The sequence below is a fragment of the Carcharodon carcharias genome, chromosome 28 (genome assembly GCF_017639515.1).
Source record: "Carcharodon carcharias isolate sCarCar2 chromosome 28, sCarCar2.pri, whole genome shotgun sequence".
Lineage (NCBI taxonomy): Eukaryota > Metazoa > Chordata > Chondrichthyes > Lamniformes > Lamnidae > Carcharodon > Carcharodon carcharias.
The window spans coordinates 35649899-35664821 of record NC_054494.1 but is presented as its reverse complement, the minus strand read 5'-3'; the positions used below and the strand labels follow the sequence as shown (position 1 = coordinate 35664821).

The window sequence follows — 14923 nt, the reverse complement described above, 5'->3', positions numbered from 1 at the left end:
AGAACTGACTCATACAAATTCTTTCACTGCTCATACACAGACCATATGTTGTAAACATTATGGGTAAAAGATATTTTTGAAAATCTGTTTATGCAGGTCTCTGAGTGTAATGATTGTACACCGAGTCCACCACTCAAAGCCTTTTCCTTTGGAATCACAGGACTGCTGTACAGAAAAATGAATTCAAGGGGCAGCAACCAACATTGTAAAGTTAACAGTAAAAGCTTCACTTTGCAAAAGCATCACTGGTATTGAGAGTATGCTGTACAAACATTAAGAGCAATTTCAACAACCTATATGGCGCCTCTAACATAATAGAATGTCCCAACAATACTTCACAGGAGTGTTATAGGATAATACTACATGAGAACAGTCATCTGTGCCATCCAGTCATAAAGAACTGGCCAATGGTGAAGCGGAGTTGATGCACACATGTGCCGTGCTCTCTCTTGGTGGGTGGCGTGTGACTCACAGCGCACAGTATAACTATGATCTTGTTGGCTGTGCTTTCCACTCTACAGTTACTGGTCTCAGCCCAGAGTGCAGCTTTCAGTAAATCCTTCTGCATCTACCCACACACCATGCTTCTGTTTGTCTCTCTCTCTCTCTCTCTGGGTCATACTTTTTGACCAGGGGTTCTATAGTCCCAAACTATATAAAACAAACCCCTGCCCATGTTGTCTAATAGTAATATCAATATGCCATCATTATCTGATACAAAAACATAATTACCTGGAAAAACTCAGCAGGTCTGGCAGCATCGGCGGAGAAGAAAAGAGTTGACGTTTCGAACTAAGTTCTGTCGAAGGGTCATGAGGACTCGAAACGTCAACTCTTTTCTTCTCCGCCGATGCTGCCAGACCTGCTGAGTTTTTCCAGGTAATTCTGTTTTTGTTTTGGATTTCCAGCATCCGCAGTTTTTTTGTTTTTATCATGATCCGATGCTGTGTTCACAGATTCATCTCGCTTACCTTTTGGGGATTTTTATCATTAAAGTTGACTCAGAGGAAGACTTGCTATCTGCCCTCATGACATTAACACACAGACCAGTTTCATGTCAGCATGTAAAATATAATCTTATCCATCAACTTGTGGCATTCTTTAGTAATCTGATCAGAATGTTGTGGGTTAGAGTCTAACACTAGGGCATAAGCTAGCTTGACACGACAGAGCATTTGTGAGTGAGGGCAAGTTGAATCCTGGCCTCTGCCTGCCTGTTCTTGTAGATACATGGCAGTAGGATCAACGTGTGCAGGTCCGCATTCTTCCTTGAGCTAAAATCATGAGAATAGACGAACTGATCATTCATTTCATTGTTCCATGTCCATGCCTGTATCGTGCTTTGTGCTCTTTCTCTGGCAGCTGTCCATCTCACACCTTGGTGCTCAGTGAAAATGGAGTGTCCTCTCCAGGACGCAATTTATGGAGAACTGGGGCTGCCCAAACATCAGGTTGCCCCTCCTGACCTCCTCAGTGGGTCCAAGGGAATGTTGGGCACTACCATTTGGCACCGGCTTGGTTGCAAGAGTTGCTGGAACGATGATTCAGTTGGGCATCAGGATTGCATCAGATAATCTTACAGGTTATTGAAAATGTTAAAAAGATTTGATAGGGTAGCTATGGCGAAACAACTTCCTCTTGTGAGGAGAATCAAGAACAAGAGAACTTGGTTGCAAAATTAGAGTTTAGGAGTGAAATTTAGAATGTGCTTCAAAGGTAGTGGAAATCCGGAACACTCTCCTCCAAAATGCTGCAGACCAATCGGAGGTTTCAGGTCTGAGGCTGGTAGATTTTTGTTAGTTAAAGGAATCAAAGGGTATGAAACAGCGCCAGGTAAATGGAGTTGAGGGGCAGATCAGCTCCAGGGGCTGAATGGCCTCCTCCAGCTCCCCTTCCAAGACGAGTGATTGGAGACTTGTAAACAATTTAAGCTGCCAACATTCCTCTCTCAATCGATAATGCCAAGAAATGTTAAGCCAGGTCATACATTTCATTCCTTTTTAATGGAATTTGTTCCGAGCAAAATGGCTGCTGTGTTTGACTGCACAACAATCGCTGTTCTCCACTGGAGTTTAGAGATGACTGTTGGTAACGTAATTGGATGAAGGCAGTTCTATTGTATTCATTCATTTGTCAGTTACTTTTATGCAACCATTATTTATTTTACATCACAAAGAAATGATGCTGTTAAATATTTGATGCTAATATGACCAACAGAACTTTTGAGAATGTCATACGCAATCGCTTACAGATGTGACAAGATGCTAGATAGATTTCAGGTCTTCCTGATGTTAAAACTGACCCCTTGATATCTCGGGTATATTGTGAAGGGTATCCTCAATTTCTTTAACACTAAGGCTTTTAACTACCTGGAAATACTGACCCAATCCTATGCTCCTCACCCATCTTTCAGAAAGGCACTGTCAGCCATATATAGGAAAACTGTAAGGCAATGATGAGAGAGGTGAATAGCAATTGAAAGTATGTGTCAGTCCATCACAGGATAGAAAAATACTGAAACCCTATGACAAAAAGAGGATAATATAAGGTACTTGTGGAGATGCCTAGGTTTTGGGGAAGCTAGTTTAAAAGTCTTGGGTTTAAGGAGGGATTGGCTACCTTGCAAAGCCAATTGAGAGAACCTATGTTCCTGCACATCAAGAGTGGAAGGATTTAGTCCTGGTGATGAATCAGGGTAAATGGAATGCAGCACGTAGGTCAACCTGATATGGACCAGCTGTTTCCTTATTCCTGGATCTCCAGGGACAGCAACAGGCCACTTCCTTCAAGCTTGGAAGCTTAGGTTGTCTAGGGCTGTGCATGTTATGTTAGAGGGAAAAAAAAAATCAAAGGTCAATTTAAAGGAGGCAATTAATAGCAGATGCCAGAAACGCCATTTAGGAGGATTAAGATGGGGACGCTGCTCAGTGATAACATGCGTCTTGGCTGAAATAAAGTTCAATTTTAGGGAATTGGGATTACTATAGAAAACCTGTACCTTAAAGGGCCTGCACTATCACAGAAAGAAACAAATGAAAACCCTTCACTTGTATTGTACCACATTATGCTTCACATCCCAGGAATAACTTCTGGACTGCAGTGGCTGTAATTTTATCTAGGCAAACGAGGCAGTCAATTTTCACGCAGCAAGATCACAGAAATAGTTAAACGCCTTGTGCTGGTGATGGTCAAAGAGGAAATGCCCTATTTGAGAGAACGAGTGCCATGTGGGATCTGCTCTAACCACTTGAACAGGTAGACGGGGCCCTCGTTTTATTCTTTCATGGGATGTGGGTGTTGCTGGCAAGGTTAACATGTGTTGCCCATCCATAACTGCCCTTGACGGCAGAGTGACTTGCTAGGCCATTTTAGAGGGCAGTTAAAAGTTGACCACATTGCAGTGGGTCTGGAGTCACAATTTGCTGCTCTGCTTAGCTACTGATCTGAAGGGGTGTTCATGAGACACTTATATTAAAAAAAATCAATCATCACCCATAGATTAACTGCTGAAAACCAGTGATTTCAATGGTAGTATGAGCTTTCTGGGTGATGGAGATCGCTGTCAGCAGGCTGTGGCTTCAAGTCCCATGTCAGGACTTGAGCACAAATATCAAAGCTGACAGTCCAGTGCAGTACTGAGGGTGAGCCATGCTGTTGGAGGTGCCGACTTTTGGATGAACGAAATGTCAGTCCTCTCAGGCAGATGTAAAAGACCCAAATGCACTGTATAAAAGAGCAGGGGAGTTCTCCCTGGTGTCCTGGTTGTTATTTACCCCCCAGTCACATCACTGAAACAAGATTATCTGGTCATTATCACATTGCTGTTTATGGGACCTTGCTGCGTGCAAACTGGCCACTGTGTTTCCTACATTACAGCAGTGACTATACTTCAGAAGTACTTCACTGGCTGGAAAGCACCTTGTGACATCCCGAGGTGGTGAAAGGCGCTATAGAAATGCAAGTCTCTTTCTTTCTAACCCTCTGGGTGAAGAGGTTTACAGAGCAGTGATGGGGATACATTTTGAAATTGAAAAGAGGAATGAACAGCTTACTAATGATTAGCCAGATGGACGACAGACCAGACACAGACTAGTCATCATTGCATCAAAATCAGTTTAGATTCAACTACCGATGATGAAGAAATGAAAGGGGATACGGAGCTACTGTGTGATCACTAAAACCAATGCAGGTACTTGATAATAAGCACTAGCCTTCAAACAGCAGCAAATGCTTGTAGTGGCCGGAGGGTGGGTAACTACAGGTCAAAGGTGATTGATTGGCAAAAGAACCAGAGGCAGCATTGACCAGTTGGGCTGAATGGCCTTTTCCTGTGCTGTAAATTTTATTAAGCATGTCATCTTTTTGTTTACTCAGTGAGTTGTTGTGATTTGGAATGCACTGTGTGAAAGTCTGGTGGAAGCAGACAAAAGGAATTTTCAAAACAGAACTGGAAAGACATTTACAGAACTATGGGGAAAAGAATAGAGTGGGGTTAACTGAACAGGTCTAGCAAAGGGCAGCAGGTGGGATGGGCTGAATGGCCTCCTCTGTGCAGTAACACATTCTTATATGCACTGCTGTTTTAAGCTTTGTTTACCGGTCAGTGTTCCAGATATTTAGCTGCACAGGAAAGCTACTTTGCAACCTTGAGTTCAGGTTGAGAGAACAAAACACCATGACTTGAAATGGTGCACTGGGAACACTTGGTGCAATAAGGCTGTGTTCATTAATTACATGTGTAAAAAAGTGTCCATTAGACTTTAGACGTGTGAGGGAGACAGGCAGAAGCATTGCAGCACAAAACTGAACTGCTAGATGTAGAAGTTAATAAAAGAAAGGCAATCACTTCCTGCTGGCTTCCGAACCAGAGGCAAGGATTTACAAATATCTGTCAGCCGACAAGTAACTCTTCACAGCAGTGCAGGTTGTGCCTTTTTTAAAAAAAAACAACTGAAGTTTGTACAGAGCTGTGTCTTGGAAAACCATTACACATTGTTTCATGTAGCAAAACAGTCTCGTTATAAAACAGCCCATCATCAGTTTAATCATGAGACACCCCCTAGTTCAAAGAAGTACTGGAAATGCTTGTATCTCTCCCTCCTCCCCTATGCTTTTCAATTATGTGCCAACGCAATAAACTTGAGTTGAATTCATGTCTCGCCAAAACATAATGACTACCTGTAGAAAGTATGCGGCAGAGCTAAACACAGACCAGTAAATGCCAACTTTTCGCACTGAAGGTGCCTTTAAGGTCATTTTTTTTCTACTCTGGTCTGGACACAATGAACTCAGTCTGCCCTTTGTCCCAGGAAAAGGCTGATGAGGCACATTAGATGTAAAAAGGTTTTGGAGACAAAAATTTCTGGGGTAAACTTGTCTTCTTGGTAGGACGCTCTTGTCACTGGGACTATTTTGAAAAAGAACAGGGGTGTTATTCCCGGGATCATGAGCAATACCTGTCCCTCGACCAACATCATAATAATTGCTGCTTGTGGCATCTTTCTGTGCGCCTGCCATGTTACTTGCCTTTCAACATTGACTACACCTCCAAAGTATGTAATTGGCTGTAAAGGGTTTTGGCACATCCTGAAACCTGAAATTGTGGAAGGCGTTGTATAAACGGAAGTTCTATCTTTCAAATAAAGCAAGGTGAAGCTTTGTGTGAGACAACTGGAAATGGGACTAGAAGATTTGAGCCTGACCTGCTCTCATTATGGGACCCTCACCTCACTGAATGTTCTGTAAAATCTACTTATCCGATCCTGGGGGAGTGCTGCGTTGCTGCAAGGCCCAGAGACTGGCCTTGGGTGAAGGGACTAGACCCCAGACCTCACTCATAAATGCCCTAGTTTACTCAGCCATATTTAGAGTGAGTCAGCGTGCACTGATCTTTCATCCCCCTGCCTTCTGTTCATTGTTTCTCACCTCTGAGTCAGAAGTCTGTGGCTTCAAATCCCAAACCCTAGAGACTTGATGACAATAATCTTGGTGACGTTTACAGTGCGGTGCTGAAGTAGTGGTGCACTGCTGGAAGTGCCCTTTTTCGGATGAGTCAAGTAAAACGCAGGCCCTGTCTGTCCTCTTAGGCGGACAGAAAAGATCCCAAGGCACTATGTCGAAGAAGAGTAGGGGAGCTTTTTTATTTATTCATTCAAGGGATGAGAGCTTCACTGGCTATGCCAGTATTTGTTGCCCATCCCTAATTGCCCTTGAGATTGTGGTGGGGAGCTCCTTCTTGAACCGCTGCAGTCCATGTGGTGTAGATATTTCCTGTGGCCAATACTTATCCCCCAATCAACATCACAAAAAAAAAATATCACCTGGTCATGGCCACATTGCTGTTTGTGGGATCTTGCTGTGCGCAAATTGGCTGCCATGTTTCCTACATCAGTGGCTACACTTCAAAAATCCTTCACTGTCTGCAAAGTGTTTTGGGGCATCCTGGGGTTGGGAAAGTTGCTATATAAAATGCAAGGCTTTCTTTCCCCTGTAAAGCAGGGGCGAGCTTCGTAGTTCACCACAAATTGTTTCAAGGGGGAAATCCACGACACACTGCGTTTGGAGCACCGACATGCCACAGCCAAGCACAACAGTGAAGGCTGCATTTATGTTACAATCATCTTTCTTTGTTCTGAATTTTATGCATGTTTCCTCCCTCTGCAGATCAGGCGACAGTGCTGAAGGTATCGAGTGATCACGTGGTCTACACATGCCCAGAGGGACTGAATGTCACCTTTAGGTGCAGCATCTCTGGACACCTAAAGGAGAGGCATGACTTCTTGGCCAAGTTATGGTACTTCAGCCGCAGCAAGAACACCGCATGCAAAGAGAAGGTTCATATCCGGAACACCTCGGTCAAATGGGAGACCTACAATCAGTACAAGGGCCAAGGAGTCTACATGAGCTCAGATCACAAGGGCATGTTCTGGGTCACACTGATCAACCTGGTGCCAGACGACGAGGGAGTTTACTGCTGCATTGTAGATGAGCTGCACAGAGTGAAAGAAAACAAACACCACCCAAAAATTCAGTTGACTGTGCACGGGACCATGGAGCTCAAGGTCACCCCTGGTATGTTTCTGTAGAAAATGACTTTTCCATGGTCGGGTTGTTCTCTATACCTCCCCATTGATCCAAGCATCGGGGCTCTCACTGGGACCCTATCCAATATTTTCCCCTCAACCAAGATCACAAAAAAACAGCTGGTCTGGTCATTCATCTCATCAGCCGTTTGTGGGATCTTGCTGTGCACAAAGTGCTTGCTATGTTTCCTATTTTTCAGCAATGATTACACTTCAGAAGTGCATCATTGGCTGTAAAATGTTTTGGGAATCCTCGCTTTGGAAAGAAATAGTTGAACAGCAATGTGATGAAGTCCGCTGCTCACTGTGCAGGGACAACAACTGGCATTTCATTTTCAGTTATTCTTTCATGGGATGTGGGTGTCTCTGGCAAGGCCAGCATTTTTTGCTCATTCCCAACTGCCCTTGACTTGAGTGGTTTGCTGGACCATTTCAGAGGGCAGTAAAGAGTCAACCACATTGCTGTGGGTCTGGAGTCACATGCAGGCCAGACCAGGTAAGGACGGCAAATTTCCTTCCCTAAAGGGCATTAGTGAACCGGATAACAACAACAATCAATGATAATTCCATGGTCACTATTACTGAGAATAGCTTTCAATTCCACATTTATTAATTGAATTTAAATTCCACCAGCTGCCATGGTGGGATTTGAACCCATATCCCCAGAGCATTGGCCTAGGCCTCTGGATTACTAGTCCAGTGGCATCACCATCTCCCCTAATATAGCCCCATTAACTTAGTGAAATATCGCAAAGTGCTTCACAGAAACGTTAACATGCAAAATTTGACACCAAACCACTTCAGGAGATTTTTAGGGTAGCTGCCCAAGAGTTTAGGCAAAGAGGTGGGTAGGTTAACTGCAGCTACTGTGGACAGGCTGAATATCCTCCCTCTTCACTTTGCGAAGAGACACAATTCTCTTGGAAAGGTGATCCCCTAAATTGAATCAAAATTCTGTCAATGATTGAAAGTGTTGAACTAATTATGCCAAATAGTATCTGAGCTACCTCGCTGTAAATCTCCCATTTCTACATAAGTGGAGACAGATGCGACTGTAGGGTAATCGTCAGAAGATGTAACTTTTCATTTCTCAATAAATTTCAGTACCTGAAGGGACGATTCAACACAATTTAACTGTCAGCACGACTCAGGGTGAGCCAATCAGGCTTGTGACACAATCACTATTCTTTGCTAACAATGCATCTGGAATATTAGCTTTTGGCATGTTTTTTTATTCCTTCATGGGATGTGGGCTTCGCTGGCCAGGCCAGTATTTATTGCCCATCCCTAATTGCCCTTGAGAAGATGGTGGTGAGCTGCCTTCTTGAACCACTGCAGTCCATGTGCTGTAGGCACACTCACAGTACTATAAGAGAGGGAGTTCCAGGATTTTAACCCAGCGACAGTGAAGCAACGGCGATATAGTTTCAAGTAAGGATGGTGTGTGGCGATATTCCCATCTATCTGCTGCCCTTGTCCTTCTAGATGGTAGTGATCTTGGGTTTGGAAGGTGCTGTCTAAGGAGCCTTGGTGAGTTCCTGCAGCACATCTTGTAGATGGTACACACTGCTGCTACTGTGGAGGGAGTGAATGTTTGTGGATGGGGTGCTAATCAAGCGGGGCTGTTTTGTCCTGGATGGTGCCAAGCTTCTTAAGTGTTGTTGGAGCCGCACCCATCCAGGCAAATGGAGAGTATTTCATCACACTCCTGACTTATGCCTTATAGATGGTGGACAGGCTTTGGGGAGTCAGGAGGTGAGTTACACGTTGCAGGATTCCTAGCCTCTAACCTGCTCTTGTAACCACAGTATTTATATAGCTAGTACAGTTCCGTTTCTGGTCAATGGTAATCCCCAGGATGTTGATAGTGGGGGATTCAGTGATGGCAATGCCATTGAACCTCAAGGGGCGATGGTTAGATTCTCTCTTGCTGGAGATGGTCATTGCCTGGCATGAACGTTACTTGGGGACAATACAATTCAAACAAGCTTCTGCGTAGATAGAGAGGAGGTATACTCTTCTCCCCAAATGAGAGAGGCCATTACAGTGTTTGATCGGAGTCCCTAGCATCACCTCCATAACAGCCAACAGCTACAAGCTCTCTCTGCTCCTACTGGACAATCCCAAATTTTGCAGCATCCTCCTGTACACCTCATTCAGTGCAAACCTGCAGGTGATGTAACATTGGCCAAAAGGCTGGTCCCTGTTGCTGCACTAAGTTTGAGCAAAGGTTTAGAGAAACCCAAGACATTTCAGCCTTAAGAGGTAGAGGAGACACAGAATGGAACAGAAAGCTACCTTAAGTTACACAATTGCAGGAGAAGAAGTACACAGGTGTAATGGTTGTCCCCATATCTTAGCCCAGATTTATCCCTCAATCAACAGCAGTAAAATTAATTATCTGGTTATTTATTACATCGCTGTTTTGGGATCTGGCTGTGCAAAATTTGATTACGTAGCATCAGTGATGATTCTTCAGAAAGTAGTTAGTTGGCTGTAAAGTGCTTTAGGACATTGGGGTCACGAAAGTTGCTGCATAAATGCATGTTCTTTCTTCCTTTAAACTGGTAAAAGGAAAAACTCAGGACTGATGTTTTTGCACAAAGTGTCATCAGTACCTGGATAATCTGCCAATTAAGGCAAAAGGGGCAAAATGTCTGGAATTATTTGACAGTTGGATAGAAGGATGAGCTCGGTGGGTCAAAGGGCCTCACTCATTTGTGTGTATATAAAGGGGCCAATGCCTATGTCTGACACTGTGTCATGAAGAAATTGCTGCAATGTTCTCTTACATTTTTTTAAAACAGGAAATGGAACTCACACCTCTGATCAAAAGTGCACTTTTCATGATGCAAGTGCAGAGTCAGGCACGGAAGGTAAGACATTTGCTCATTTTATTTTGTGAATAACTATTCCTTCTATACCCCTCTACAGTCTTTTGAACTACATCGCTCTTTTCAACACCTCTCTTTCACTGTCCGGCTGGTTGGGGCTGCCCTTCCTTAGCTTGTTCCGCTTGTCCCTATCTGATCATCTCCTGCAGCGGCTTCTCTTCCCGTCCCTGCACCATCGCACCCCGGGGTCCTTCAGTACGCCCTCCTCATCCTCTTCCTCGCCTCCCTGCTGCCCCTCGGTGGTATCATCTACAGGCAGAGGGCAGAATCTTTCACCCCGTGGGCAGGCACGCAGCTGACTGGAATGGGAGTGAAATAGTGAGCAACGACACCGGGCGGGCAACCTGACGTCATGGCGCACTCTGGCAATCTTTTGGTCAGCAGGCCGTGCGAGAGGGGTCAGTGCGCCCACTGGCAATTAAGAGACCTATGAAGGCCCTTAAGTAATTGAGTTGCATTTTCTGCTGTCCGTTCAACCGCTGGGTTGGCGGGCGGGTGAATGGGCCAGGCGGCCTTTGCATTGTTAACGAAACCTTATCCACGGGCGGGATGAGGTTTCCAACGCTTACTAAAAAAAAAACACAGTAAAAGTTTTTTAACATCCTTTTTTTTAACATGTCCCTCTTCGTGTGACTGAGTCACATGTGGGGACATCTTTATCTCATATGCAAGAAGTTTATTTTTGAAGTTAAAATCCTTCAGTTCCCTGAGGCAGCCCTGTGCCTTCAGGGAGCTGCCAGTGTGCGCTACCACCACCCCCACCCCGCGCATGCACACACTTCAGCGCCCGTGGTCTCCTGCCCAACCACCCCCCCCACCCCCCCAACCCTGGCAGTGCCGAGGCTATTAGTGCACCTTTCACGCTTGCTAATCGGCCAGCCAACGTAAAATGACGGTTGGAGCCTGATCGTGGGTGGCGGTCAGTCTTGTGGCTGTTCCCACGCCCGCCTGGCAAGGGGAACATCTTCCCCAAAGGATAAGCAGCTGTACAGATATTGATGTCACCCAGTTCTATCGACTCTATTGACACTTCCCCTAAAACTGCGCTGGCTGATTGCTTGTCCACAATCATTGAATCACAGAGTGGTACAGTGCAGAAGGTGGCCTTTCAGCCCATCCAATCTGTGCCAGCTCTTTTGAAGAGCAATCCAGTTAGTTCCACTTCCACGTTCTTTCCTTATGTCCCTGGCATTTTTTTTTCTCCTTCAAGTATATGTCCAAATCCCTTTTGAAAACTAATATTGAACAGTATCCACTGCTTGATCAGCCGGTGCTTTTCAAATCTTAACCACTTGCTGCATAAGGAAGTGTTTCAACCTGTCACATTTGGTTCTAAAATCTGTTCCCTCTGGTTATCAACCCTTCAGCCATTGAGAAGAGTTTCTCTTTATTTACTGTAACTAAATAATTTTAAACACTTCGATTCAATTTCCTCTTAACCTTCTCTGTTCTAAGGAGAACAGTGAGCCACAATTTCCTCCCAGCCGTATACTGGGAATACCAAAGCTACCATCATCTTTAGCACTGCCACAAATTCCATCCTGTCAGGCCAAATCAACCTGTTTGCAGCCAAGTGACCCACAGCTTCTCACCCATTGCATGGGGCCCGAGATGACAAGAGCATCGCTTCAAATGGGAAACCTCCGCTTTACTGCACACCTCAGGGCATATTCACTGGTTAAGTACTCTCGATGAGATGTCACAATTATAAGGAAGATCTCATACACATAAGTTTTCAGACCTTGCTTTGTAACTGAAATATGTTTTTTTCTGAAGCACGTTGCAAGTTCCAATATATTTACTCTGTATTGCCTTTGGGCACTTGTTATTATGCTGCCCTCCCGTATTGGAACTATTATCACCTTCAGAATGACTCGGTGAAACTGAAAAAAGCACTGGAAAAAATATTACATGACAAACAGCCCTGATTAAACAAGATATTATTACTCAATGCATAACCTGTTAACCACAATTTTCTATTCTACATCATTAATGCTGCGTCCTTAATGGGTCAACTATCTGCCTCATTCAGCCTTGAATACATTCAATGAACCAGCCTCCACTGCCCTCTGGGGAAGAGAATTCCAAACACTAAAGAAATCTCAGTCTTACATGGGAGACCCCCTTTTTTTAAGCTGTGTTCTAGATACCCCCCATGAGGGGAAACATTCTCTCAGCATCTACCCTGTCAAGCCCACAAACTGGGTAAATATTTGAAGGGCAAAAATGTATAGGGCTACAGGGAAAGAGTTGGATTAATCGGATAGCTCTACCACAGGCACAATGGCCTCCTTCTGTGCTTTAGAGTCCTTTGGTAATGTTGCAGATGTGTTTACTCCTCAGTTCAGCGGCTGTATGTGTCACTGTGGTGTAATCCACATAGGTTAACCCTTCGTGTTCTGATTATTTCCCTAGCCACAGCTGCTGCACTGGCCACCATGGGATGTGTGATTGGCATCTTGTCACTGCCCTTGATTATGCTCCTCATTTACAAACAGAGGCAGGGTGCAGCCACCCGGAGAAGTAAGTGAAAAACCAACTAGTGCTCACAGCAACTCTACAAATCACAGGCTTCACAATGCCAATTGCAATAAATAAAATTTATTTTATTTTAAATAAAATGCAAACACCCTGGACAGGTGTTGTTGCTTAGGGCGAGGTGAGTACTTCAGAGTTGCGACCCAGTTGTTACGGACATACAGGATGTGTATACGCTTGCAGCAATGCTTCGCAAATATTGGTCCATTCCTAGGGAGGTTTTGCAATTGCTGATAGACTCCTGGGGACCCCCTGCAATTGCTCACACACTCCCGGGGACCCCCTGGAATTGCGGACACACTCCCGGGGACCCCCTGGAATTGCGGACACACTCCCGGGGACCCCCTGGAATTGTGGACACACTCCCGGGGACCCCCTGGAATTGCGGACACACTCCCGGGGACCCCCTGGAATTGCGGACACACTCCCGGGGACCCCCTGGAATTGCGGACACACTCCCGGGGACCCCCTGGAATTGCGGACACACTCCCGGGGAACCCCTGGAATTGCGGACACACTCCCGGGGACCCCCTGGAATTGCGGACACACTCCCGGGGACCCCCTGGAATTGCGGACACCCTCCCGGGGACGCCCTGCAATTTCTGCCACATTCTTTGGGACCCCCCCCATAGTCACCGACACACTCTCAGGTCCACCCATGTGTATTTCTGCTTTATTTCCCTGTGAAGTTGAGCAGAAATTACAGTGACTGATTTTCTGGTGCCACTTGTGTGATGACAGGTATTTGCCTCCAACCAGGTTTCTGGCACTTTAATGACAGGGGAGTGTCCACTTCATCACCAGATACTTCTGAAAATTAGGCTGAGTGACATTATTGACCCTCTATGGGTTCTCCTGTTTACAGTAATGAAGGTCTCCAAATGTCATCAAATGTAAGGGATCTGCATTTATGAAGAACCCTCATTTGGCCCAAGTCTTCTGAGGTGTGACAATCACCATTGGATTGCCATTCCACTGCTACTTTTCTCCGCCAAGCCAGAACTCCACATTTTTGGCCAGGACCTCCGATCCCAGCTTCCCCGAAATGCGGAGCGTACCTGAAATGGAACAGCTTCTGCATGGGTGCTGGATCGTTGGGGGAGATGAGCTACGTCCGCTATTAATGGCATTAGCTCCTGTATTCTGGTAAGTCAAGAGTTTGGGGCATTTAAACTCTTTACTCACCAGAATATGGCAGCCGGCGTTGTATAAAGTGGGTGTGGCTCATCTTCCTCCTTGCCTTGCGCTATGACGATGCTTTGAGGCATTTAAAGCTTTTCTGAAAAGCTATGGAACGAAGCTAAGTGGGTAAGGGGTTGGGTGGGTGTGGTGGGTGAGTCGATAGAATGGCAGGTAGGTTGGAGTGGTGGTTGGGTGGGGGGAAAATTGGGTGGTTGTGGGTGGAGTCAGGTCGTTGGGGGGTTCGGAGGGTCAGGGGATAGTCGGGGCGTGGGGACTGGTCCGGTCAAGTCAGAGGGGCGGAAGTCAGGGAAGTTCAAGGGGGTCAGTATGAGTGATTGGGGGATAAGGAGGCTAGACTAGGTTTTTTTTAAAACTGTCTAACATCTCCTGGATAACTATCCAGGTAAGTAAGTCAGAACCATCTGAAGTCTCCGAGTTGGAGACTATTTGCAAGGCTCTGGGGAGCTGAAGTATTGCCCATTGGAAGTTGAAACTTCTTGGGAAATTCCCATGGAGTCAGTGCCTTGCGGCATCTTGCAGGGTACTGTGGGTCTCGGACCATCCGGAGGCTGGGAAATCTGGGCCCTTGTGTTTCAGAGCTCGTATTTCACACATAATGAACGACCCTGGAAATTCTGTATTTCTGTTATGTAGGCAAACAGGGAATCCATTTTATATACAGCAAGATGCCACATAGAGCAGCAAATTGGAATAGGAATGAGCTGCTAATCTGTTTCTGCTGGTGTTGGCTGAGGGAAGAATATTCTTGTTCATAGTGTTTGATGTCTACCTGAATAATTACAAGAGCAAGACAGGGCCATGGTTTGAAATTGTATTTGTAGTGCAGCTCCTCAAAGCTGCACTCCAGTCAGTGTCAACCTAGGTTAAGAATGCTTGTACTTGTGGTTTAAGTGTGGGAGAAAGTATAACCTAATCAGCATAATTTAACAGGCAATATCCCCACCAATGTTTGATGAAAGCGTTATAGAAATAGCAGAGGTTTCAGATGATTGTAATCAGGCATCTGACAAAACTTTCCTGCTCCACCTCTACACTGTCTCATGACACAGCCAGAGTAGTAGAAAGCAAGCTGCAGTCAGCAATGTTGTCAAAAATTATGAGTGGAAACAGACCTTTAACCTGTAATGGAATAGTACAGATACACTTAAGGGGAAGCTAGATAAGCACAAGACAGCAATGAATAGAAGGCTATGCTGCTAGTGTGTG

General features: G+C 45.2%; 2 protein-coding genes across 2 annotated transcripts in view; one reads left to right on the top strand and one right to left on the bottom strand.

Annotated features, from left to right (window-relative positions):
- cdh23 (cadherin-related 23) overlaps nucleotides 1–14923 on the bottom strand; it is a 704187-nt gene that overhangs the window by 121198 nt on the left and 568066 nt on the right. The window lies entirely within an intron of this gene.
- The window catches only part of vsir (V-set immunoregulatory receptor), a 38976-nt gene that overhangs the window by 18099 nt on the left and 5954 nt on the right, over nucleotides 1–14923 (top strand). Inside the window, exons 2-4 of the mRNA XM_041176121.1 lie at nucleotides 6664–7071; nucleotides 9890–9958; nucleotides 12392–12499. Of these exons, the coding sequence (XP_041032055.1) occupies nucleotides 6664–7071; nucleotides 9890–9958; nucleotides 12392–12499 (585 nt within the window). The remainder of the gene's footprint in view (nucleotides 1–6663; nucleotides 7072–9889; nucleotides 9959–12391; nucleotides 12500–14923) is intronic.